At 43.1% G+C, this 27,977-nt stretch overlaps 1 protein-coding gene across 1 annotated transcript in view; it reads right to left on the bottom strand.

Annotated features, from left to right (window-relative positions):
• dlg5a (discs, large homolog 5a (Drosophila)) overlaps nt 1-27,977 on the bottom strand; it is a 34,492-nt gene that overhangs the window by 5,362 nt on the left and 1,153 nt on the right. Inside the window, 26 exon segments of the mRNA XM_063875129.1 lie at nt 2-150; nt 935-1,118; nt 1,251-1,415; nt 2,028-2,161; nt 3,208-3,370; nt 5,084-5,252; nt 5,722-5,811; nt 5,931-6,064; nt 6,358-6,502; nt 6,599-6,722; nt 7,234-7,703; nt 7,706-8,279; nt 8,411-8,503; nt 9,653-9,756; nt 9,871-10,046; nt 10,135-10,262; nt 10,398-10,530; nt 11,389-11,514; nt 11,658-11,842; nt 12,215-12,445; nt 13,322-13,634; nt 14,129-14,388; nt 15,233-15,416; nt 16,296-16,439; nt 16,993-17,167; nt 18,667-18,735. Coding sequence (XP_063731199.1) covers nt 2-150; nt 935-1,118; nt 1,251-1,415; nt 2,028-2,161; nt 3,208-3,370; nt 5,084-5,252; nt 5,722-5,811; nt 5,931-6,064; nt 6,358-6,502; nt 6,599-6,722; nt 7,234-7,703; nt 7,706-8,279; nt 8,411-8,503; nt 9,653-9,756; nt 9,871-10,046; nt 10,135-10,262; nt 10,398-10,530; nt 11,389-11,514; nt 11,658-11,842; nt 12,215-12,445; nt 13,322-13,634; nt 14,129-14,388; nt 15,233-15,416; nt 16,296-16,439; nt 16,993-17,167; nt 18,667-18,735 — 4,822 coding nt within the window.

The following is a 27,977-nucleotide window of genomic DNA, read 5'->3' as shown; positions in this document are numbered from 1 at the left end:
CCGAATATAAAAGCCATCTCCTGGAACGCCTTTGAGTGCGCTGAAGTCCTCTGGCCGATGCTGCACCTTCAATGTGACCGTCTCTGCAGGCTTCAGCATCTCCACGTACACCTCTTCGGCCGTCTTGTTCTTCATATTCACCGAGTTGTACTGAAAGACAAGAGTGGATGAGAATAAAATAAAAGAAGTAGCAGAGAAATGTACTGAGTGTCTACACTCATCTGTGTATTCATTTGCAGTGCCTGTGAAGGGTAAATAGCTACATTTCCTCCAAGCTTTCAGCTGTATTACAGTGCCGCAGTATTGACTGGTGCCATGTATGGGGGAAGAAATAACAAACAAGAAGGGAGATTGAAGGACGGAGTGATGCTGTGCGGCCTGATGACAAAGCTGCATGGCAATTCAGAACGCAGAGAGCTGAGTAAGTGGGAGCATGTCAAGAATAGTCTGTTATGAGTTTGCTATGCTCTAAATGGATCATGAACGTGGAGTGAGAGAGAAGGCAGACAAGGAGAGGATCAATGAGGAACAATGAGGGAAGGGAAAAAAGAAATGCCTGCCCGCCTTCTAGCAGTGTCTAAAGTAACAAAAGCAAACAAAGCTCTGCAACATCTCATTATAAAAGTTTAGCCCTGGGATCACTTCAAAAAACTAATACCAGCTACAACTATTCACGGTCTTACAAAGCTCCACAGCTCTTCCATTTGTGTAATTAAACAAAACTACCGCTTAAAAAAGACAGTGACTGAATACAAAAACTTTAAGTACTTGAATAATTGTAAATATGGAACATATATATACATGTTTTGCAAAGTATATTGGTCAGTTTCTGAGGGTGTGGTGCATTAAGCCTCCTTACGTACATTATGAAGTCTGTGCAAAAGGTTGTGTGTCTATGCATGTGGGTTTGAATAAAAGTCAGAAAGGTCCACACCTCCAGAATGAGGTCCCCAGGAAGCAGCCCGTCGGGGCCTCTGGCAGGACTGTCCTCATCCAGGCTCTCTATGTAAACGCCACGTAGGTTGCCTCCGCAGAGTATGACCCCCACCTCCACCCCGGGCCGGCGCACCGTCACCATCCGTGGCTCCACCGCCTTCCTGCTGCCCTCAGACGGCATTCTGCGGGACAACAAGCGGTCAGTTAGAGAGTTATTGGAGTACAGGTGTGTGGCATGGAGCTCTCTCACATTCAGCTCTGCAATATGGTGCGTTTGTTTTCCCGCTCTTATTGATGTTTGTTCAGAGCTTTACCTGATGAAATTGTGGGGACTGGTATTGGGTGTGGTCTGCTTGGAGGAAGGAGTGAGCGTGCCCTCGTCCTGTTCGCTGAGTGTGTCGATGGTGGAGTGATTGTCGGGAGTGGCGGCTCCGCTCCCCTGGGGGGTCGACTGAGTGCTGGCTGGCTCCAGACGGGAGCTGGAATGCAAGTAAAAAAGGAGAAACATTTTGCCTCAATCAATTAAAATGACATTGCAAAAACCTTGTGCAAAACCAGTAAAGGTAATGTCTCCGTTACATACCTTGTCCACTAGAGATCAATGATTGGTTCATTCTTTTTATGCAGTCAAATTTATAACATATTTTCACCAAATAATTAAAGTGTCTATATCAAATTGTAGTTTGTCATTTGTTTTTAGAACGGTTTTACTAAGTGATATATTAATGTGTATTAAACTTTCATATATCAGTATCAGACTCCATGTACAGCTATGAAATGGACTCATTTGTGCATATTGTGAATATTTAGATGAACAGCTACGTAGTTAATTACATCTTTATTCTCTTCATCTGGGTGAACAACTGCTTGTTCAGAGAATTCCTTTATGTTCATTCAGCTAAAAAAAATGTATCATCTTGCTTCAGTGCTCCAAAAAACTACAAATGTATTTAAAGAGCACCAAACACAATATAACTGCTGATGCCATTCTTAAACTGAAACACTAACTGGATGATTCAGCTGAGCAGCACACATGGGTCTAACCCTACAGGGAATACGAACAGACAACTCTACAAGAAACATCCTGTTACCTGGAGCGCGAGTGGTTTCCCAGCTGGTACATGTGTGGGTTGTACTGGGCCATGATGGTGATGGTGTCACACTGCTGGCCGATGATGAGGCGGGCTTGCTGCTCCGTAGCGTTACGCAGGTTGATACCATTATACTGACAAAGACAGGAAAGTGTGGTTAGGGAGAAAAGTTTAGGTGAGGTGGGGGTAATAATACACAGTATGTTCCAAGTCTATAAAAGGGTTTTAGTAATTAGTAGTACTCAGTGGGGAAGATACTCAAGAGAATTTAAAGGGGATTACTTTTACTGCCTTTGTCTTAAAGTCTTAAAAGGAGTGCCTGTTCCATGTTAAACAGGCAGACATTATTACCATGCAACATCTGTAGTCCTACTTGCTATTCTAAAGTGCTGAACAACAGTGCTTTAGTTGTATGCACACAACATTATTATATTATACAGATTACGGGGTTTTAATCTGGTAGCCACCACTGAAATAAACATCTGTCTTTAATTATTCACTTTAAAATATTTAACTGTTACTGACGGGGAAAATATTAACTCTTTAAAATTTCCATTGATGTCTTACTTAAAAACAGATGTGTTTAAAGAAAATGATTTGCAATGAATTCAAACTCAACATTTGAACTGACCTTTTATTATATGATACGAGTGCTAACTGTTTTGAGGTATGCTTCTAGATAATTCCCAGTTTATTTAAGAGGTAAGCGAAAGGCTACATTAATCTAAACTGCTCAAACGTAATCTATTTATCCAACAATTAATAAAATATCTAACTTAAAAAACATATTTTTTAAGATACTCCTACTCATTCTTCCTTTTACAACTCAAATTGTGTAGAGTTTAGAGGAACAGTGCATGTCCTGAACAGAATTCCAGCTCAGTCAGCCATTTTACATAAAGTAAAGTGAACATTGAAAATACATATCGGCAAATGCATGTCAGCAAGAATTAAAATACTGGGAACCGTGACAACGCTAATGAATACAGTCTTGAATTAAGGACATTAAGTCATATGGAATAAATATATGGAAGACAGCACAATTAAAGAGCAGGGAACTTTTATTAGTAGTATGAGCATTATCATACGTGTTGCTGTATGGTTCTGCTCTATGTCAATGCATTCTTATTCATGCAGTTTGAAGCAGGGAACCTTTTGACCGACAGTATGTTGTTCATACCTCCAGTAATTGGTCTCCATACTCCAATCCTGCCTGGTGGGCGATGCTTCCTCCAGTTACTTTAGAGACAAAGATGCCTCCGTTCTCCCCGCTGACTATGGAAATGCCCAGAGGCTCTGCGCCTTTCTGCACAACGACATTGCGGGGTTCTTCCAAGTATGGCCTGGTGGGAAGGAGGTAAGCATAATAATGAATAGCAGCCAAGAAAAGCAGTTACAGGGTGCCCTCAAGGAGCACATGGATAGAGTGAGGGGACGTCACATTTGAACTGACCAATTTTTTTACAGCTCTGGAGAGACGCTTACTACATTGGCTTCAGAGCTACTTATCAAAACCACATGTTGTACAAATATAATATATATATATATATATATATATATATATTAATACAAACACTATCAAAGGAAAGTCTGATTAGTGATAAAAGTATGTTTGCAAAGCGTCCCCTCCAGGCCTGTAAATTGATCTCCACAGAAGTCCACTTTACGCCTGGCTAGCAGAAGAACCAGGACAGGTTTACAGTACAGAGACACTATGTCAAGTGAAATCCCTTCACATGAAGAAGATTTGCATGAACTTCGTGTGTCTCAGTTACAAGTTGGCTCTGGACAGGGCATACACTTCCATGAGGGCAGAGAAGAGGGATGGATCGGCAGCCAGACACGGGGGTAAAACAGAGTGGTGGTGTACAAACAATGGCCATGACCCAGAAGCTTGAGGCTGAATAATATTACCATAGCATAACATACATACTGCAGACTGAAAGGTGAGTTGGCTTGAGGCCAATAAACAATCATGCATGTTGACCATGTCGTCATCATGGGGCATGGACACTGCATGCAAAATCTGGGATAAAAGTGGGATTTCCGACATGGAGGGAGACAAGTGCAGCCGTATGAACATAACACTGAACCTTTGAAGTTCTGCGAGTGTGGATAATCAAGAATAATTTATTTTGGTTTCCTAAGGCGCTGAAATTGTGTCATGCAAAGAACTAGCTATCTAAAAAATTAAGCCGCACTCGTGTGAAGGGTGAAAAACATCACATTTTTGCTTTTGCATAACGTATAGTGCATGTAGAGTGCATAAAACTAGTCTGCTCCTCCATATTATCCAGCCAACTGAAGTGAAAACATGTCAACGACTTGAATTTGGGGAAAAGGTGGGCATTCCCTCGTTTGTAGCACTGTGATGAAGCACAAACCTGAGGCTCCTGAGAGAGGAGAACCTCGGCCTTGCAGCCAGAGGAATCCTTAGAAAAGATCGGTTACGGTAAAGAGATCTGGAAGTGGAAGGTCGCAGAGAGGCGGGAGGAAGATAAAGAGCAGAATGGAGGACAGATATCATACAGAGACAGTAACAGTATAAGGGAGGTGTAGAGGAGACAAAATGGGACAGATATTTCGGAGGAAGGAATAAAAACAAAATCCTAAAATAGCAGCAGATGCTTCGTTTCCTGAAACAGCCAGGGGGCTTTATACAATTATTAGAAGTTTTAATAGGATTTCATTCTGAATTTCAATGAGTGATTGCACAGCTCTGACCTGTTGCCTGGCAACGCCTTTCAAATTAGCCTAAGAGGATCCCTAAGGGCAAACGCAGGCCATATTGTAACGGCTTCTGAAGTCATCCTTATAACCATACTCTGCGTCATTCACCCACTAGCTACACCATTTGCAGAACCATTTTTTCCCACAAAACCTGTCCTATCACAACGATTGCACCAAAAACAACCATCTGATTAGTATTCTAGTCATCTGGTATATTCAACCTTCAATTTTCCAATCTTCCAATGTTCAGCAGCATAACATTACTGCAGAGATGTAATCCAAACTGGCCAAATCATTTTCTTAGTGTACAGCTTTAAAAATCATACCTGTCTTTCCTGCGCTCCCCTATCGGCAAAGGGCTGACTGAGATGCGAGGCAAAGTGGAAATGGAGCCTTGAGATTGGCTGCTGGCAAATGAGGAAGTCTCCAGATTGAGTGGTGATTGTGGAGGTGTGATAAGACTGGGACTGCTGCACTCGGAGTGCGACAGAGAGCCTGGATTTAGGGGAAGAGGAGCAAACAGGGACAGAACAAGTCAGAGAGGACATCTCAGAAAGATACACATCTGGAATAAATATGTGAATACAAATGCAACTTGAAACCATTGTGTGATTCAACGGTAAACATGTGTACACTGTGTGTTTTATACAGTCCACATAAATTAAAAACCTGACACTGACAGAATCAATGCTACCTGAACTGCCTGTCCTGATGGTTTCTACAGTATTTATCTGAGGATGACATTTAACCTTTTTCTTCTGTTGATGCTGTAAAAACTCAATACATAAAAAAAAAAAATAAGATATTGATCTTACAGTTTAGCGAGTTAAACCAGGTCTGAACTAAAATTAAGAAAATAGGATTAGAGCTGCCGCGGTGCAGTTTATGATTAAAGGATCTGGAGTAAATGTATATAAATAATGTGTAGAGAGTGAAGTGTTTTATTCACTGGTAAGCGCAGTACCTCTGTCTGAGCCCAGCATTGAGCGGGGGTAGCGTGGAGTGGAAGGTATTTTGATCCTCTCTGTGCGGTACTGGACATTATTGGAAGAACCTAGAACAGGGATGAGATGATACCAATATAAATGCTGTGACACAATTTCAAAAAGAGGAAGGGCACCGAGGCTGTGACCTTTATGAGTGTTTGTGTGCGTGCATGAGTGTCAGACTGACCGAGTCGAGCGCTGGAGGGCAGTGAGTTTGTACCGTGTGAAGCTCGGCTGCTTCGTGACGATGACGTTTCAGAGTAGTCACTCGTGCGCTTCTGCTGGCTCAGGTCCAGGCTCAGACGACCCTGGTGTTGTGGGCTACAGAAGAAAAAAAAGCCTTAGGAAACACTCATAATTATTTGAACACACAAAGTATTTCACAGTTCAGATGCAATTAAATTGATGGGCAGATCAAAACCATAACTGCACATTAATGCAAGCTACAGTAAGAAATTATTCTTCACCCTCACCCAAATTAAGTTATTTTGCCTTAAGGAAACAAGCCAATCAAGATATATTAGTCATCATAACAAGCCCCTTCAGAAGCATTCGGCTTACAATATAAATAAAACAGTGGTCAAGGTTCTGCTGAATGTAAAAAGGGAGGTAACCTGGTGTGGGTGTGCTGGTGACATATCTGGGAGGAGATAGATGGACAGTTGCTGGTATGAACGCGGTGACTGCGCACCGTGTACACAGGGTTCCTCATCACGGCCGTCACAGCGGGGCAAGGAGACAGACCCCGGTGGGCTGAATCTGACAAGGCACAGAGAAACCACCATGTTAAAGAGCGAGGCTGGGATCCCGTATAGGTCATGCAATCATGTGTTTATGTAAACATGAGAAACTCACTGGGAGGTAGGCTGCCGTTGCCGTAGACTGTGGGGACGAAGCCGACGCTGTGCCTGTGTGAGCGGCTGGGGGAGGAACGCAGCATGTCTCTGGGCTCCGGTGAATGCTCATCGTTGGAGTAGCTCTGTGATGAATGACAGAAGCAAACGGTTACCTCTTTTTCCCTGCAGGGTAACAAAACACCATTATGTCTTCGAAGAACTCCTCTACCCTTTGCTGAAGACAACTACCATATGAGAGAAATGACAGCATGAACATCCCACAGCGGTGAAATTAACATTTTTCCCCGCTGCCTTCTCTTTTGTGCCTGAAGGGGTATCCAGGCATGGTTGCCGGCACCCCAGGCTGACTCAGCGCCTGGGTCGGGTCCAGTACCAGTGCAGGAGCATCAATCACAGTGACACGCTGGCTAAGAGGCAAGTCCCAGAGGCATAACTCTGACTGGGCTGTAAATTCTATTAAAAAAAGTAGTTGCTTTGGCCCACTTGGATGATTTAAAATGGACTCATTTTAAATTTCAAACACCTATCAAATGTTCTCATCTCTTTATTAGAGACAAACTGCCCTGAAATTGTGAAGCAATTGCACCACAGAAAAGATTGTCTATCCATATATAGGGCCTTAAATGGACTTACTTGGAAGGAGGGAAGAGTGATGGTCTGGGGGGTCATCCTACGTCTGAGGGCGGGGGCAGATTTAGGGCGTGGCCTTTTCACTTCTGGCTCTTCCCCTCGGGTGCGGCCGATGTCCTCGTCACACGACTTCCTCGAGGTCAGGACCTTGCCGTCCAGGAAGTAGTGGTTTCCATTCCTGTCTCTTTCTCGCTCGCTCCTCTCTCTGCTCTCTCCTGCTGCCATGGCAATGGCCGCCTCTCCCTTACCTTCAGAGGTGATGGTGCAGTCAGAGGCAGAGCTGCTCTGATGTTTATGTTTGAATTTAAAGGAGTCACTGCGAGTGGGTGGGGTTGGGGGGGTTGGGGTCGATGAGGAGGAGAGGGACTCTGACTTTGAAGGCTGCGGGGAGTGAGAAGATGCGGCAGCGGCGGCTACTGCTGCAATCTGATTGGCTGCCATATACTCCATTTTAGAGGAAGGTGTTTCGGGCGTTTGAAAGTGTCCGGGTCGAATATGGACTTCCTCTGTTTGGGGGATTTGTAGATGGAGAGCTGGGCTGCTCCTGTGACTGGACTGCTGTTATCTGGTGCTACCGACATTCCTCCCACCATCATTTTGGGCCACGTGCCCCCGCTGTGCTTCTTCTCCAGGGTTGTCTCCATTGTGATGCAATCTGAGGCAGAGACAGGGTCAAAAGGCAAGGAGGAAGGCGCCTTTGTGTAGGGACAGCACTCTTGGAAAGCACTGGGCCCATAACGGCCGGTGCCCAAGTCAGAGGCCGGCCGAAGGCTAGTGGCATGGAGGGAACCTGAGGAGAACGGCTTGCGCTCATCGCTGTACACTTCATCAGATTCCCCTCTGACCTTCCTCTGCTCCCCAGAGATGCTACTTGTGCTGCTGCTCCCGACATCAGGGCAGAAGATGTCCGTCTGTGTCGAGCTGTTGTGTTTAAGGTTGCGGCTGTTCCGAGAATGGATCTCGGACAGGTGAATGCGTCCGTTCGATTTCTCCGATGACTCACGCAGACTCTCAAAGATGTTCAGGCCCGATGTGCTGTGAGGGAAGAACTGTGGGGAGGACAGATGAAGGAATGTTGTGATAAAACTGTTGTAAAACTTCCATGTAGGGCATGAGAAAAGGTATTGATTATTGGCCACGGTCAAGTAGAAAAGTAGATCAGAAAGACAATGTGGCCCACCTTCATGAGAGAGAGGCTAAGGGAGTCCCTGCAGCTCCTCAGCAGAGCCTCACACTCTGTCACAGATTTGTTATCCAGAGCAATGCCATTTATCTGGGGAGAAGAGAAAGACATTGGAAGTAAGGACAGGTCCTTGAGCGCTAAAGAAATCCATGTTAGCTTTTGTTGAGATTCCTCTTAGGTGTGTGTAGGCTTTATTAGCAGTACTCTAAATTTAGATGGACAAACACATACAGGTGACATATCTGGTGAACATGAGATTGCTTGGGGCCCGGGATGCGTCTCACTGCTGTGAATGAGGTAACCACAACAAATCTAGGCTGGTATTTCAGTCTGAAGAACCCTCACACTGCACATTTGCATCACAAAAAGCTCAACTTGAGGATTTTTCTTAAGCGGTCAGAGATCATAAAGAAGAAAGTGCTACATATCATGACTAAAATAAGATCAGCTAGAAACTTCATGCACTAACCTTTACGGATTCATTTCATCGAGCATCTAAGCTCACCTCTGAGTTAGGCTGCTGACAGTTAATTGCATCCCATGCATATTTCATTGCAGATTCAGCACTCTCCATTTTGCAAACACAATTAAGCATTTAATATGTTGTTTACAACCCGATACACTGATGTGATTAACATTAACAAGGGCATGATAAAATACGATACTCTCCCACGATAAAGATCTCTTAAGGCATGTATATGTACTTACCATTGCTAATGGCTGCTGAGCTATCATCTGGCATATCACTTCCCTGGCTTACGGGGAAGAGGCCACGCTGCTAAATGTTGAGCAGAGATATCCAGGTGCTCCGGGATTTAAAGGTTATGCAAAGGTTTCATGCTGACATTAAAACCAGAAGGGGAGTTATGCTAATCTCAAAAGACATGGTCACTTTCTTAAAAGACAAGACACAGAGATGCATATTTTAATTTCTGTCACTTCTCTTTTTGCTTCCATTACCTAAAGTGTGAGTATGTCGCAGCTGTGTGTAAGAGAGAGAATATTGCTCCATCTAGCCCTGTAGAGCGGCAGGTTTTTGAGGATTCAATCAAAGCGGGAGACTTTCCTCCTTCTACTTCAAATACTCGACCAAATCCCACTTTATCTAGTTTGGAGTGTGGCTTGTAGAATAAGACAGAATTAGGAAGCCAAAGGTACCTATGTGAGCTGTGTTGCGGTGTGTGTGGAAGGAAGGGGTATAAAAAAATAATAAAAAGGAGGATTTTATTAAAGACTCACAGCGATCAGTCTGTCTCCAACTGTGAGAGAACCTTCCCTGGCTGCTGGACTGCCCTGAACGAGTGCTGTGATGAACACACCGCTCTCCAGACCGATACCACTGTCTGAAATTGAGAAAAAGGGGCGATAATATGAAATGACACTGAAGCATTAACACTCACAAAGCAGAGTAATAAAAAAAGACAAAGCTAGCTCGGAAATATAATACTCTAATATACCTTTGTGTCCCACAAGGTTGATGTGGACAGGAGTGATGAACCTTCCTCCCAGAGACTTTCTTCTTCGTACCACCATGTTGATCAACCCGCCGCCATTAAGCACGGCCTTCACCACCTGCTTCCTGTCCTTATTGATCAGGTCCATGTCATTGATCTTCAACAACCAGTCATTCACTCTGGAAACACAAGAGGATGAACGGTAAGGGGTTTGAAAAGCTATTCGTCCGGAAAAATGCAAGAGTTGTTTCCTGAAACGGCTCATACCTTAACCTTCCGTCTGCGATACTTCCTTTGTCCACCCTTGTTACAAATATTCCACAATCTCCTGGTAAATACGGATCATTTACCCCTTCAGCGATTTCAAATCCAAGTGCCTTCAAATCCATGTCGTCCTGTAAGAGGTAATAATATAAATGTCAGTATATTCCATTTTGACAAACTTATTTAAATGTCATCAAATGGTTTTAGTCTTTAGAGTTCCACTGGCTCTAACCCTCTGTCACCCTCAGTAACAAGACTGCTCTCACCCTGTCCTTTTCAAACTCCACCACCTCCGTCTCCCACTCCAGGGAGTCCGTGTCGATGGCTGAGTCATGTGAGCTGTGGGCCATTAGCTGACAGAACCGGGCCTCCTTCTCCAGCTGGCTTTCCATCTTCTCCCTTAACAGATCAAGACACAGCACACAGAGTCAGAGGTCAGTCACATGAGGATAGATGGGCAGTGACAACAGAGACAATGAATCACACACAACCAGTCTGTATACTGGACCAAAAGAGAAAGCATACAGTTCTTCTGCTTGGAATACAATGACAGTCTGCCTCTCTGGAGGTAGAATCAAACCTGAATTAAGGATGTATCATCTTAAGGGAGAATAGAATATTAAAAAGTAAACCTTATTTTTGGTGGAATTGGCCTCAAATTTCTTCTTCTTTTGGGGCAAGCAAACACCTTCCGTTTTGTGATTTAGGGATCAAATCTATTTTTACTGGTGAGAAAACTAAAAGTAGAAGGCAAACAATGGCCAGCTGTCAGTAAGATATATGGTGTCCTACTGAGGCATGCCTTACGGGTAGCTGTGACATTAAAACCCCAAACTTACAAGGAGGATAAACGAATAAACCGCACTGGACTCTGCTCCATCAATGCTTTGGCTGTCATATTCACTTTAGCCAGCAGAGGGAGCTTTAACATACAATATGAACACATTCATATGCAGGGCAATGGGGCCACTGAGAAACCGAATGTGTATGTGTGTCCAAAACACTGACGCTTTCAGGATTACACTTTTAATCCGGGTGTGTGGAAATTGTGCCAGGCAAACAACTGAGCCCCATGCTGTCTCCGAAGGCAGAATATCACAGTTTACGCCCCGCCACACAGCGAGTACAACAGCTTATAGAGACAAAGACGGAACGGCACACCAAGTTGGCTGAGTAGAGGCAGGCATAGCAGGAGCATTGCTTTCATGTGTTTTTCCTATGTTCACCAGGGTTCTGAAACATATAATAAAGACTCACTTAAGCTCTTTGAGCTCTCGTAATGCATCGTTCTTCTGTTTCCTCATATCGTCCAGATTACGCAGCGCATCGGCCAGATCGCTGACAGCCCGGTCCCTCTCCCGCCGCAGGTTATCACACAGAGTCCTTCAGGGAGAGCAGAGAGGTGTTGACAAGGTGTGAGAATGATTGTGCAGTGTGTTGGGAGAAGCAGGAATTAGAACTTGTTCACAACAAATGCCCTCCAAACACTTTCAGGAGTCTTTAAAAACAAAAACATACACACTGACCTTATGCTTTCCCTCTCAGCCACAATTTTGTCCCTCTCTTGAAAGGCCCAGTCACGTCGACATTTGGCCACCTCCGCCTCCTGTGTGGCCTCCTTCAGTTCCTGGGACATGGCTTCATACTGTTTCCTCAGCATCTCGATCTCCTTATTGGCTCGTTCCATGTCCAGGGTGGCCGAGTCTTGTTTCTACAAACATCGAGTGTACATGAATAAGATTAACCTTTAAACAAATGTGCTACTTTCAATTTGCAACAACATCCCAGAGTTTGCCGTGTCTGGTTTGAATAAGAAGTAGCCGATTAAATTAGGTGACCTTCAAACAAACCACAGCTCATCGTCAAGGTCTTAAAAGTTCAAGTACATGTGATCTGCATAATGACTGTTAAGAGGGCCAGCAAGGGGGCATACAGAGGTGTGACATAAACCCTCTTAAGGGTCAGCTGAGTGACATGCTGTAATCCACAATCTGACAGCTCCCTGGATGCACTAATCTCTTTATCATGTGTCTAACCTTTGACTTCTTTACAGTCAAATCTATAAAAAGGTTCAGTTTGTTACCTGTCTGGCCTGATAGTACTCTCGCAGCAACTGATCCCTTTGGATGATGGCCTCCGTCCTCTCTTTGCGAGCCACGTCCCTCTCCTCCCGGACCATCTCGATGTCCTTGCAGGCCTGACTCAGCTCCTTCTGAGCCTCGGCCTTGTCCTTGACCTCGTGGCAGTACTTCTCCAGCAGCTCGTTCCTCTCGCAGATGGCCCTGTCGCGGTCAACCAGTGACGAGTTCAACTCCTGGGGGCAAAAATATTTCAGGGCAAATCCGGAGGGAGGAATCCAACACTTGATTCTGTTTTGTCTGTCAACCAATGCTCAGAAATATTCTTCAACAAGAGGAGGCTGATCTATTTTTTGTGCAGTGTCATTAGAGAAAATGGCCTTTGAGCCGCTGACTAAAAGAAAGATAAGTGGTCCGAGTCACGAACAGACTAAAAAAAGCTGACAGCTTGATGTTAAATTCCATCCATACATCACAGTGGCAATAGTTCACTCAGTAACTGTCAGTACTGTATGACAGCAGGTCTCTTAGGGAAGCTGTGATTGATGAGTAATGACAAGAACACGTTTATTCCAGGCGGCTTTATATCAAATATTTGAAATAAATCATCACTTCAAAGAGAAATTAATGTGTTCCGTTCATTTAGTATTACCTAGCTACCAGTTTGTTTGCTAAGCTAAGCTAAGTCAACTTCAAATAAGCTTTTATACCATGTTTGTTTTACTCAACATATCAAATTTGGTCAGTTTTCTGTAAAACAAAATATACTAAAAGGGTCTTATGTTCCACTTTTTACTCTTGTGTTTTATATTTTCAACCTTTACTTATTTATGTGTATGGGTTAGCATTGTGATGTTATTACTGGTTACTACTGGTTTTTTGCATTTCCTGTGTTATGTCTTATGTTATTATTATACAGCACATGGATAAAACTCTGGTTAATAGGATCCATTAATACACTTTTTATAACGTTTGAGAGAAAGTCATGATGTTTTTTGGGGTAGTACTCCTTAATATTCACCATGTTTGTTGGACATTCACCTGTGGATAATAAGAGTGCATCAGCCATAAATGACATTTGAGTACATTTGATGGATTCTTGAGCGTGATACCTGTCTGAGTGCCTCCAACTCCTCACTGGCCACCACTCTCTCTGAGGAGGTGTTTTTCAGCCGGGCCTCGGCTGCCTCCAGCTCTGTCTGCAGCTTGTCCAGCTCTTTGATCACCTGGTCCCTCTCGCTCATGATGAGACGATACTCGTTGAACACGGAGTCCCTCTCCTCCTTGTACTTCTCGCAGTCTTTGGCCGACTTCAACTGCAGGTTCTTGTAGCGCGTCACCTCCGACTGCAGCCGCTCCATCTCTCTCTGCAGCTCCTTGTTCTGCGCTGAGGACTTGTTCAGCTCCTGCTGCACTGAATCAAACCTGCGAGAGCGGAGGAAGACGGTGAGCGTTACAGTGAACAAGTTTATGAGATGCCAATATAAAATGATGTACTGGCTGCGGCTTGAATGTAGCTCATATCAGCGCTCTATCTGGTGTGTGTGTGTGTGTGTGTCTGTGTGTGTGTGTGTGTACAGGGGCTGGCTCATCATATCCTCTGCTACATTGATTCAAGCCTCAAAATATTTACTACGTTATTTTCCCTGGAATATAACATTGCTCTGTTTCTTCTCATGTGCTCGGTTCTCTGCATGTCTGCAGCTGATAAGGGATGGTTGATATAAAGGAAATAAATATTAGGATGTGTCTAATAAGTTCCTAGATATTGCGACAATATAGCCATGTTGACTATAAGTTATTTTGCTAAATATTTTAAAAAAATACTTATTGCAGTATTTCCGATGTACAAAATGTGTCCTAGATATCGGTATAATATTGATATATTGCCCAGCCCTTAAGCTGATAAATGCTTTTACCTCCTCATCGAGGTGGAGTACTGCTGCTGGTAGTGCATGGCCGAGTCTCGCTGTTTGAGCAACGCGTCCATCTGCTTCTGCAGCCTCCGGTTCTCCTCCTCGGCCTGCTCCAGGCGGCTCAGGTCTGTGTTGTGGTTGGCCACCTTCTCACTGTAGCGCTTGCTCAGGGCATCATACTCTTTCTTTACGCCCTCCAGCTTGTCCATAGCTGTGTCGTACAGTTTGTTCAACACCTCCGATGAGCCTTTCTCTCTCATGACCTGGTAAGGACAACAAAAGTCATATGATATGCAATACTAAAACTACTTATAGTGCTCAAAATGTCAATGTCATCAGATAAAATCTAACTCTGCGTGTATTTGCTGTGCCCCACCTGAGCAGCAGAGGGCATCAATGTGACAGGAGTTTTTATTCATGCAGTGCAAATCCTGTGCCAGCTTAAAGTATTATTTTTTTATCTAAAGTTAATTGCAAGAACTGCATTAAACCAATTGGCTGACTGGTAAAATTAACAGTTTTATGCGTAGAGTGTGTCCTTCATAGTGCATTATGCATTCTCTGCAAGGCTGCATGTGTCATCGCTGCAGGTCCTGCTGATTCCTGACTGCTGTGACCCAAGGGCTTTATTGACCTTGTCCACCCAGCATACACTGTGTATACACTCATCTTGTAGCTACATACTTTGGGTCAGCGTGCCCTTTGCCCAAGCCAAAGCCCTTTTCTACTATGCTTGCCCTTTCCAGAAGTGCTCTGTATGCATTTCCCTCTGCTTGGCTGCTCTGTGCTCTTAACTACTGCAGTGTTCCCATGAGTGCTGTGGGAGACTGCGTAGAAGTCCAATACAGGTCACAGCATCCTTGTGCTGTTTAGAATAAGTAAGGAAGTATTGTTTGAAGCTGTTGAAGCTTCAACATGTTAAAAAAAGGTGACAACTTCAGCACTATAAAACATATGTGACTCTGTGGAAGAGAACAACTATTTTTGTAAAACAACATTTTGTTTTGCTATATTGGCTCATCCCCGAAGGCAATCCCTGCCCTTTTAACATCTGGCTAGCCAGAGCACACACTCACACGTGTCTGTGTGTGTGTGAGGGGACAGTACCTGCTGTTGCTGCAGCCGCAGGTCTGCTAACTCTTTCTGGTCTTGGCTGTGCAGTCGTTGGAGCTCCTCGCAGTTCTGTTTTAGGTGATTGTGCTCTCGTACAAGTTGGGCGTTGTCCCTCCTGAGTGTCTCCATCTCCTCCTTCAGCTGCGTCTGTTCGGCCAGGACGCGGCTGTGCAGCATGCTGGAAGGAAGAAACAGACACGCACAAGCAGGAGGAGTAAACATGTGTTTCTACAGTTTACATGCACATTTAAAAAACACAAAATGTCTTATTAAGTTATTTAGTAAAAAAGGGGCCTTAACATCAAGCAGGACAATTCATCAGTTAATATGCAATAAAAGCAAAGTCGTTCTGTGGCAAAAGCATTTATGGACATTATCCAAGAGGGGAGGGGGGGATGCCAAAATACAATTTCATGCATTTAGAGGAGAGTTAAAAAGCTTATGTGGGAATATTTGTAATCGTTTTATTGGTATGACTGGATTTCAACCAAGTGTACAAAGTATCCCTGTTACCCATGTACGTTCTGATTCGATATTAATTTTTTTTACTTATCTCTTGATTGTTTCATTTTTTTTAATAATTAACTAAACGCTTTGACAGCTAATACCCTGTATGTTCAGTCTCTATGCTCCAGAAATTTCTCCTCAGCTTATGAGCTGTTAGGCTTAATAATTCAATCACATAAATGCTTCCATTTCCAGGCTTTTTTTTGCAATGCCAATTCCCTTTCAATGTAAGAGGCAGCTGTAGCTCCGAGGGATGTTCTTTCAATTTGGTTAATTGCAACACCACGCCAGTATTTTCCACGATTCCAGTAAAACAATGCAATAAATGTAATTATTCCTATGCTGTAAAGCCGCAGGTGGCAGGTGACAGAGTGTTCGTCCAACGCTTACGACATATGCACTGAATATGACTGCTGACACGTTCACCACAGCTTTTATGTGGAAATCAAAAGCGACTAGTTGCATTAGATTTATACTGTATAATACAAGTAGATATTTAACAGAGTCCTTCATTAGAAACGAGAAATTGAGTATCATTAGAAACACTTACTGGTAGAAGTCAGCCTCCTTTACAGAATCCTCGCATCTCTTGAGTGTTTTGGTGTGCTGGTTCTGGAGAGACTGCAGATCTGCCATAGCCCTCATGCACTGACTTTTCATACGCTCATAGTCGTGGCTGGCTTTGGAATTTGGCCTTAAGGAGACAAAGCAGCAGGGAGTCAACCTTCTGGATCAGACAGCCTTTTACCACAATGAGCTCAGATTTGACATTCCCCTTTTATGGGAATTTATAAGATAGGCAAAAAATGTCAAAAATATTAAAGGATATGCACTTAGCAAAGCAGCTGTCATATCATCTGATGGACAACAAACGTCCAGTAAGTACATAGAGCTTTATGACGTCATTAAGCAGCCAGCGTGAGTATCCTCTCCCTGCAAGTTAAAATAACATAGTTCCAGACAGCAGAGAATAATAAGATAAGAAAATGGCAGCCATAAGCAAGGACACTGTTATCACAGAGAATTTAACAATCTATAGATTTCATTTCCACTCATAAACGTTGCTGCTCTGACAGCAATGAACCTCAGGTCAGTCAATAACTGGATCTGATGCATTTCATTTAGACCAAAAAAAGCATCTATAATCACTGTCCACATATTAAAAGACATCAGCCAAATAAAAGTGTTACCAGAAGGGTAAAAAAACAGTAACAACAACAACTTGGCAGGCACGTCGGAATTTGCACCTGCAGTCGTCGAAGGTGGTCCCCGGCGATGCCAACGCCAGACGCTTACGGAGCTCATCCCTCTCCCTGGTCACCTGACGGAGCTGGAACAAGATGGTGTCCAGGTTGTCGCCAGAAGGCCGGTTGTCGTTGATAGCCGGGGGTGGGGAGGAAGCTTCACCGTTAACGGGCGAACCTGCAACAGTGAGCACATTACGAGAGGCTTGGACTACTGATCCACACACATCCGGAAAAGTTTTCCTGCCAGTGCATTGTTGGTTTTCTTGAAATGTATTTCTAAAAACATTTTAATTCCTCAAAAATATGAATAAATGTTTCTAGGGACAGTTATCCTACATAACAGGCCGGAGTTGTATGATCTGTTCAAAATACCAGTTTTACGGTGGTATTTGTGTACAATTTGTTTTATGTAAATACAAATGCAGCTAGCTTAAGCATACTCGTTTTATTTAGTTAACAGTTTGCATTTTTTGGTTTTGTTTTAGTTGAACTTGTTATTCTTGTTAGTCATTGAGAATCGAGAAATGCTTTTAGTCAAAGGTATTCATGTGTCCAAGTTTGGCATGAATAAATGATCCATTTTGTCTGACAATATTGCAAACACTTGATATAACTTAAAATAAAAAAAAACTTTCCCCATCGATTTGAGAAGCGCACAGTTGACTGGAGTTAACATAAAGTTAAGCTTATTTTAAAAAGATACCCGAGGAATTCTGTTCAATTTATATGAGATACCCAAAGATCACACCCCTTATACGATCATTTACCTAGAGGACAAAGAGTACACCTGCAACTGACTCCGACATCAGGAAACAATAGAGTTCTTCCCTTTGCTCAAGGCGGCGACTGCCTGTTATATAATCTGCTCGGGGTTTAGCAGGACAATCTGCTGTACATCTGCAGAGCATGTTCTTGGATTTACAAGGCTACCGCATCTGTAATCTCTGACGTGAAAAGGAAAGGCAGGAAGAGCAGATTGGATTTTGATTTGGTGATGTACCGCATCCCTGGTACTTTCTGTATGGCTTGAACAAATGAATTAGTTAAACTTCAGCCCTTATTTTTGTAATGTCAGGGCATCTGAAGTCATTGGAAAGGACTTATTGTGTCCTGACTGTGTAAAATAAACAGATTCAGACAAAATCATAAAAACTCACCTCTTCATAGTGGCCTCTAATGTGTGATTGTTGTTATATTTTAATGTGACTTTTACTTTATTTGTTGTCTTTTTTTTATGTACCTCTGTAAAGCGACTTTGAGCACCTGTAAAAGCACTTTTTAAAAACATTATACCCTATTAAGGAGATATTTTCAGGGTTTGTTTTCTTGATTGAAAAGAGCACACATGGCAGGAAATCTGAGGCTTATGTCAATCTTTGGGCTTTTTGGAGGTTTATGTACCACAGCTGAGTCATTTGGACCTTTGTCAAAACTAGGGGAAGGCAAGCATGGTCTCCTTAAGGAAAGAGGAACACATTGGCCCGATGAGGAAAAATAAACGTTAAAACCCAGGAGACAATCGGGAAGTACGCCAATATCGTCATAAACAGCATTTTACAAGTCATAACGCCGCCATGCTGCCTTTAATTTGCATTATTATGGCGATAGTATGGAACTTCTCCTATCTGGCATGACACACACAAGATACTAGGCATCTTTGGTTGTTATACATACCAACACTACTGAGGGAGCTGCTGCTTTCTGAGTCCGAGGGCATAGTGGAGAGAACGCTGTATGTGGAACCTGCCAAGAGACAAAAGGCCAAGAGATACATTCAGACATAAAGCACTGATAGATTGATTAGCCAATTACACTGCCGCCTGAATTAAGTGCCTGCACTATGAGGATAAAAATGAATATTACACAGTCAGCTTCATATTCCCTGCACATCTGTAAGATAGATTTGGTGCAGGCTTTAAACTTGGAATAATAACTTCGACACTCCTTCTTAGCGGCTCTATATTATCACTCCAGACCGCCATCGTCATTAAACCTCCTTTCCCTCACTGTGCACTCTGCCTTGCTTTGATGTATAGCCCCTGTATGTTTCTGCTACACAGGCAGAATGTCACGGCTGAAATGGGATTTTCTCTTTTTATGTCAAGCACATAGAGAGAGAGAGAGAGAGAGCGGGAGAGAGCGGGAGAGAGAGGCAGAGAGAAAACGGGTCGCTATCTGAATAGCTGTACACGCTGTTAAGCTCGGGGATATTTCACACCGGCAACCACAATCCATAGGAGAAGCTATGCAGATCCCCATTATAGTCCCTGCTCCAAAGTGCAACATAAACATAATTGACAACATGGAAATTGTTTTTCTAAAAAAGGGACATATTTGAATATGCTTATTGCAGAGAGCATCCTCTTTAGTACACGCAAAGCTTAAGGAGTAAATGGGTTTCACTGAGGATGTTATATCTCACACTTCTAAACATGGTGTGATAGCTGCTAAAATAAGAAGCTGTTCACAATGGTGTAGTGTTCATAAGTCACTCTTGAAGCCAGCACAGTTCTGAAATGTCTTCCGTAATAAAAATTGTAAAGAAAATGGGACGGACACAAATAAGCTGCTGATAATTGCAAGAGTCCAATTTAAAAACTCGGACTAGGCTACATAGTACTAGCGCTGCAAATGACAAGCCACAATCTGATTTAAAGGAAGTGTTATTCACATAAACATACATTCAAAACAATTATTTGTATTATTCATTTGCATGTTTTGCAAGTACTTTTTGGATGAGACTAAAACTAATAAGCATTTGGTCTCAAAAATGTCAATGTGGCACTGGCAATCAACCAATCATTTCAACTGCATATACATTCCAAGAAGTCCTGTATAAAAAAATTAATAAAATATAGGCCTAACCTGCAGAAAAATCAGCAAAGGGGGATTCGGGTAAACCTATCTAATGGGTTGAATGCACACCAAACACATGGACAAGTCCATTGTGTACATGTTTTAAGACAGCAGGGGAATGGTAGCAGGCTTTGTCAGCAGTAGGCAATACATTGAAACCAACTGTTCCAGATCTCCATCTCCGCCCTTGCCTCCCCACTGGGTTTAGCTACAACTCTGGCTCCGGCCCTCAATGTGTGACAAGGCCAAGCCTAATTAACTATGAGCTCTGTGCGACTGAGCCACTCCATCTTAGGCCCCGCAGACAGAGGAGCAGAGAGGGGGGCAGGAGGGGAAGGCATGGAGCAGAGGAGGACAGATGAAAGGAGATAGCCTAACTAAGTCGCAAAAGAGATAAGGAGGAAGGGTGTTTGAGAGACAAAGAGGCAGAGACTGTGAAATAAAGAGATAGAGGGGCAGGGTGGAAAGGCTTTTAATCTGTTCTGACATTCCCTGATGCTCGACACTTTAAGTCTGCGAGGGGCTCGGAGCACACAGCTTTGATTTCATATTGTTCCATCAGACACGATGAGAACCACTCTGAGGCTGCACAGCATTAGTCCTCTACAATCAACACAGCTATGCCAAAGGCTCATCATGCTCATTTGCATGGCTGCATTAGAAAAGCAACAACTGACTCCTTGAACCCCAGCATCTGACTGACGAGGACTCAGAGTGAAAATACGTGAGCCAGTGGGAGGTATTGTGACATCTTAGCTGAAGGATTAAGTCTTTTTTTTTTTTTATTCTACACAATGTCAGTAAAGCTCTGTGCCAGAATAAGCTGCAAAATGTAGATTCTTGAACGTTGTATTTTGCAATTTGGAAACCAAAACACTCTCTCACACACACGCGAGGCAATTGTGAAAGAATTCAATATCTCACAATTTGATTTGGCTGCCCAGTGACAAATACATGCACAACAATTCCCATATATAGATCAGTGTCACCGAGGGCTGATTAGTCAACCCTGTAAACAAACCACTGAATGCAGTATGGATCTGCATGTCAGATACAAGCCAGCTCTTGGCGGTCAATGGGTCAGCGTCATTAGCTTTTTTCCAAACAGGCTTTTAATCATCGATAGCAATTAGCACCAGCCACAGTCAGTGAGGCCGATCATTTGTAAACAGGTTCACTGCATCAATAAAGCAGGCATCCATTAGGGTGGCATAGATCTGGTGATCTACAGTGGGAAAATCCTCGTCTTCGCCAAAAAAAAGGTCAGATAGGACAGATTAGACCTGAGGAATCTTACCCGGACATTAGGGTTGTCTGGTATGAGGAAAACATGTTAGCATTGCTGAATATGGCGTGACAATATTGGTTGTGATCAAACAAACTGACTTGGTTTAAAGTGTACCAAGTTCTTCCTTCCGGCTGCTGATGGTATACTGGTGAAATACCAAAAATAGCTTTTGAAATACAAACTATTCATAAAGGGAAATTATTTACTCATGAAATGGAACACAAAAGGTACACATTTAAGTTACAATTGAGTGTAAGTTATGATACAGAGCTACTCTCTCATAACCAACAAAAAAAAGATCATTATGGCATTTTTTCACGATGAGTTTAATGCACAAGTTGACATTGCCATGACAATAAAAAGCCACTTCCAACATTCTAGATCATGTCCAACAGAGAGATACATTATGGCATTTTTATAAGAAGGAATTATATATTTCTGTATCATTTTGGAACAAGCATCTGATTATGACTTCCATCAAGAGATATTCCTTTAAATAAAAAAAAGGTGAGAAATATTCCAGAGGAGGACCTGAGGCCAGAGAAACAAAGGGCTGACGCTGTGATCTAAATAGGTCAGGGGAGTACTCGCCCTACCTAAGGGGTTCCACTTCCCCCACTCTCTGCTTTCCCACCCAATCATGCAATGTGCTCAGCAACCAACAGTTGCTTCAGACAACCAGATTATGTTCTCCAGCACATAAACCAAGATGACACACGTTGCCATGGTGAAACTGGATGAGAGGAATAGTAATTCTGCAGCGTGGTAGAAAAGAAGAAGAGCATGAGAGTTGGGAAGAGTGGTAGAGGAAAGTCTTATCAAAGAAAGTCTGGCTTCCACCGTCGGGTGAGACTAAATTATTCATCAGTTCCAGAGAATTCTCTTATCTGACAAGGAGTTTCCCCCAAAACATGAAACACGTATGATTACCATCTGCTGCTGCTTCAAACTCCTTTTAACGCAACATGTTGACCAGCCTTGAAACTATCCAAGCAGCCAAGGCGTCTCTTGCGTTCTCAAAAATAAGAACAGAAAGACATTTTCCAGGGCCTCTTGGTAAAAGAGCAGCAATAGAAATCCAGAAATAATACTGTGTGCTATACTTTATTAGTCGCTGTCAGATCCTATAACTGTCAGTGAGCCGCAGTGATTAAAGAAATAAATAAGGCGGAGAGTAAGAGGCGAGCAAAGCCTAAATAGCATTTGTGGTCTTCTTCCTTTTGTGTCCTCAGCCCCACAGCCATTAAACTACAGAAGCGCGAGTAATAGCAACACTAATAATACGGTTAAAAACTACCCACTCATATTACAGAGTGCTTAAGTGAGGCTGGGGGATGTGTCAGCATTAAGCCAGAGAGTAGAAAGCATCTCTTTTACCCTGGCATCTCAGACCACTAAATCCTGGCTGCGGTTCTGCTTACAGTACGAGGCTGAAGTTTGAGTTAGCGATTCACACATCCCACCTACTCTGTCTCTATACCTTAACTCAGGATGTTCACATACGGAGAGGTGAGAGTGGAGAGGTGACGGGGAGTGTGGGAAGAGAAAAATAATGTCATCCAACCAGGGAGAGTGAAGTGAATGTATACTGAAAAAAACACCACTATATAACTGTAGGGAATGATTACAGGGAAAAGTTTCACATTTCACTTTTATTTTACTGTTAACATACTAAAAGCACATTTTTATACTACTGCTATTGAGGCATTAACATGAAAGCAGTACTCTGATGTCATAGTTGGTCAAGGTGGAGTTCATTTTAACGGCTGTGTTTGCAGTCAGGATGTTTAAATTGTAAAACTACATCATAAATCCATCATGCTTTGTATGTAAAACGAACATCTGAAATGTGCTATACTTGTAAACACAAAGTGAAAGGATCTGCAAATCAGCAAAGACACACAACACAAATGTCCTTGACCAATTCTGTCCATGTAATATGGGACTTTCAGTCATGAAGTGGGTCTAAATTCTGGGGAAGCAATGACACCACAGGCCAAGATTCTGGGCAGTGTGCCAGTGCAGCCTTGCTGCTGGGGTAAAGGTTTGATCATCTGATTTAAGGAGTCTCAAGTTTGTATAAACATGAAGACATCTAGCATGATGACTCCATGAGGCAGGATTACTGCGCTGCACGCACATGGCCTGACTCACAGCTCCACGTTCAACCAGGCCTATGGTCAAACCCACCCACCTTTTCCTGCCCGTGGCATGTCTCAAAATAAGATGTTATACTATTGATTGAAATGCAAGATGCAAATGCCGCCTCGTAGTCACGTAGGATCTGTGTTGGACCATCATAGACACTCTGGGACATGAAGTGAAAAACAAGGACGTGTGTTTTTTTATAGAACTTTAAAAAAGGTCCTTAGCCTTCAGCCCAACAGATTTTCAGAAGTGCTGAGCAGCACCAAAGAAGGAAAAAAAAGCCCCCATGGGTGCAATTTTAGCCCAGCCTATTATCAGCACACCATAATGGGTTATCTCTCTGCAAAGAGCCCTACCTCAGCAAAAAACGAGAAATAATTTTGTTTAAAAACAGCTTGCGTATGCCAAGGGTCAGGTCCAAAACAAAAAGGTGAAAGATGGCTGCAACATGTCCTTCAAAGGCTCCGCTGATTACTGTAGCTGGTACAAAAATAAGCCAAAACACGGCCATAAAAAAAACCTCCGCCTCTGCGGAAAAACCCACTGCAGCTGGAATTTGGGCAATCTTTGTGACATTCCTTTCATGTTTAATCACAGAGGAGGCCATGCTAATTCAGACAGCATTTTCATAGAGTGTTGAGATAATTCAGTGATTAAATTGCACCATCATTTTGTAAAAGGTCACCCAGAGAAGGGAAACCAGTGTAGAAGGAAGGTGCACATCAGTAGTCAAGAGCAAACACTGCAGATGTGACAGATGGGCCTTTTCTCTGTATACTACAGGTAACAAAACATTTGTTGTAACGTGGTCCTACAGTGTTAAGCACATCATGTAAATAATTGTATGTTTAACTGGATGGATATCTGACAGCTTGGCCCTCTCTCTTCATATTTCTGACAAGTGAATCACCCATATGCTCAGCCAGGGGGGAAAAAAGCGCTCTTCCGTCTAATTTCGGCAATTGGCTACACTCGTGCCAATTATCAGAAATGTATACTCCGATTGTGACCAGGTGCTAGATTTTTGGAGGACAAATGACAGCAGGTGTGGACAGGACTGATAAAGATGTAGAGAATAAAGCAGATGGAGAGACAAGGCCAGAGGAGAGGGGGAGAGCAAGCTAGGACACCATGATGGGAGGAGAGAAGAGGAGGCGGAGAACAGCATAAGACAGCAACAAGAAAAAGGCCTGGTAGGTGGGGTTGGTAAGACAAAGGGAAAAGCTGTTTATTTCCATGACTTCATAGCACTGGTAAACATTTAGATGCTGGCAACTCCTCTACCTAGTGGGGTAATTAGAAAGTGGAGGAACATGTGTAAAATGGTAATGAAGTCCTGTTTCACAGTGAAAGCCTCCTGGCTGTGGCTCACATATTCAGAGGTTAGATAAAGCTGCCATCAGACATTAATTATTAAAGTGAGAATATACAAAGGCATTTTAAACTAAAAAGATGTAAGAGAACAAGAGAATAACGTTGGAAATGATCCAGTGAGAAGTCCACCTCTCATTAGCCTGCATTTCATGCCTTGATTAAATGGATTTATTTTGTAACTGTAATGACAAGAAACCCTATACCTCTAAGTCTGCTAATAACAACTAAACTAACGTGATTTACTTTGTGATCTTTTTCTCAATTGTTTCATATTGCTTTTTTGTCCGACCAACAGTCCTAAACACAATTGTTTTCACAGTTTCAAAGATGTTATAAAACTGCTCTCTAATATAACTCTCACGGACGACAATTGTCAATCGCGCCTGAGCAGAAACCCTAACAATAGATGAACTGATGGCTTCTTCAGCGAGAATAGAAACAAGTTGGGCTAGGAGTACAGAGAGTGCTGAGGGGAAAGAGAGTGGGGTGATGAGGTGAGTGACAGTGTGCGTCACTGGGTGACAGAGGGAGAGAGAGAGAAAGGAAGTGAGGCCAGGTCCAGCCCATGGGAGATATTTAAGAGCAGCAGTCCTGACAAGAGCGTCAGGGTCATAACTCATGCTGTCTGTCCACTGTGGTTTATGGAGTGGGACAGAAACTGGTTGACAGAGAGGAGAGAACCCACCCCCCCTCCCAACACACACACACTGGCTCATGTCCTAAGCTGCTGTACACAGAGCAAGCTGCTGACAGGGCACTTTTGGGCCTGCTCAACTTCTCAACAAAAGGCCTGTTGTCCCCCTCTCTCTTGCTCCCTTTTTCTATCACCCTCCTCTGTCTATCTGCTGTGTCCCCCCTGTTTAAGTGCATGGAGACACGAAACCACTCTATGGGGAGGAAAATAAATATAATGAGTCAGAGAAAAAGAAAGAGAGAAATTAAATAGGGATGGACGGTGGGTCTGAGAGAAAAAGACAAAGCACGGGAGCGAGAAAACAAGACCATGAGAAAATAAAGCCAAACAGACAGTAGAAGAAGAAGATTGTGTTGACGGTGCATCCTGTCAGGGAGAATTGTGTTACTTTAAATCACTGTAACAGGCTCTTTAAAATGAAGAGAGTGGGGGGATGTGAAGATACATCACTTCTAGTACTATATTTCTTCAGGTAGTGAATACTGTTACATGTATAGCACAGGGGGAAAGCACACAATCCGAGGCATGAAATTGGCTTGATGGCAGCAGCTTGGATGTATGAAATGTATTCAATTCGGTTCAAGAACGCAGAAATGTGCGCTGCAGCATGATGACATGACATTCAGTCATACTTAATATTTTAATAGAATGCTTTACAGTTTAATCAGGGTTGGAGAGTTTGTTAAAAATGAAACAATCTCATACTGATGCACAAAACAAGCTAAATAATTAACGGTTTGTTTGTCCTCTACAGAAAGAGCTTTGGAGTTTGCCAAACACAACCTTATAATTTACAGAGCCTGCACTTTCAACAATTGAGCAGTATGCTGTTCCTTTGGGGTGAAGATGTTTCTTTGGAGTTTCAATGATTTCTTAATATGTGCGTACAGATGGCCAGCTGGCAAAGGAGTAACATCTGAGAACAAGAGCAGGCAGGCAGCATGGAAAAGGATGAGTTGAGAGCAGTTTGCTATCAGCAAGACTCATCACACACACACACACACACACACACACACACACACACACACACACACACACACACACACACACACACACACACACACACACACACACACACACACACACACACACACACACACACACACACACACACACACACACACACACACACACACACACACACACACACACACACACACACACACACACACACACACACACACACACACACACACACACACACACACACACACACACACACCCTGAGCTGCATCTACCAGCAGCTTCTTTGCCTGGAGGCACTCTGTGAGTGGCTCGCCTTCGGTCCCTCATAAGTGTGGCTAACATGATGTAATCGCATCAGCTGAAATACTACACTAAAGATAATAAAAAGCACCTTAAAAAAAACACAACAGCACTTGAAGTCAAAACAGAAGTAGCCAATAGCGTGGCAGCGAACCGGGGACTGTGCAGGCACGATAAAGCGTTTCTCACGGAGAGTTTACACCAGAGAGAGGACAGCAGGGCCTAATCCTCTGTTGAATAACTACAGGCTGACTAGCCCGACTCACTAGAGGAAATCACTCTTTCATAGTACAGGGCAGGTCACCTCTGAGGCCCGGTGCTACAGTCTATAAAAAGGTGTGCAAGCAAAAAGCCCAAATCCACATTGTCAGGTCCAGTCAAAGTCAAGGGGCTTACAGAGGGAGCAGTTTTGCTGTAAACAAATGTCAGCATATGTCAAGAGTTCTTCAGTTTAGGTGTTATTCTGCAGGAGCAACACGCAATACAAGGAAGTTATAAAGCTTAAAGAAGCATTAACGATCCAGTCAGCAGAGCAACAAGACACCAACTCAGCATTACCTGCTATGATCTGCTTCATAGCCTTAGACACGAGACACACCACAACCTGGCAGCTGGAAACTATAGATCACATTGTTTTTTTAAAAACACAGACGCGTCGGTTTGAAATAAAGCTCCAGCTATGTCAAAATGATCTGAAAGATAGCCCACGTAGTTGTTTTATGTGTGGATTATGTCAAATAGAAGCATTGTTCTGCATCTCCTCCCAACTATTGGATCTCAGAGCTCATCCTGCATTCAGACCCTGTGGGCATGACGCTGGTTGTGAGTAAGCCACTGGCTTCAGTCATTCCCACAGAAGCAAAAAAGGCAAAACTAGACAAGGCTTTTACACTTCGTTGCCTTTCGTCTCTGTGCAACAACAACACTACAAAACCACCATGTGAAGGCAGTTGCTGTGAGGACACAATGCAAATCAAATGAATATAATGAATAAACTGTAATAATAAATGAAGCATAAATGCACTATAATGGGCAAAATCTGGTTACAAATGGTCATTGTTAGCATACTAACAAGGTTCCCTCCAAATGGAAGATGGACTGACAAAAAAAAAAAAACATGCTTTAGGTCTGTATGCATGTGCAGGCTGCAAGCACATCCCCATACAGGTCGATATGGGCCTACATGTCAGTAGTACAACCGTTGTCATGGAAACAAGTAAGGCTTCCTAAATATACCATAACCATATCATGCCACTGATAACAAACTGGAGTTAGAGTTGGATATTGGTGAATTGATCGTGTTAGGGTGCACAAATATCACCGACTACATTTACTATACCTGGTTGAACCAACCCTATA

This window comes from Eleginops maclovinus, chromosome 22 (assembly GCF_036324505.1).
Source record: "Eleginops maclovinus isolate JMC-PN-2008 ecotype Puerto Natales chromosome 22, JC_Emac_rtc_rv5, whole genome shotgun sequence".
Classification (NCBI taxonomy): Eukaryota; Metazoa; Chordata; class Actinopteri; order Perciformes; family Eleginopidae; genus Eleginops; species Eleginops maclovinus.
Note: the sequence above shows the minus strand (reverse complement) of the source record. Positions and strands in the feature narration are given on the sequence as shown.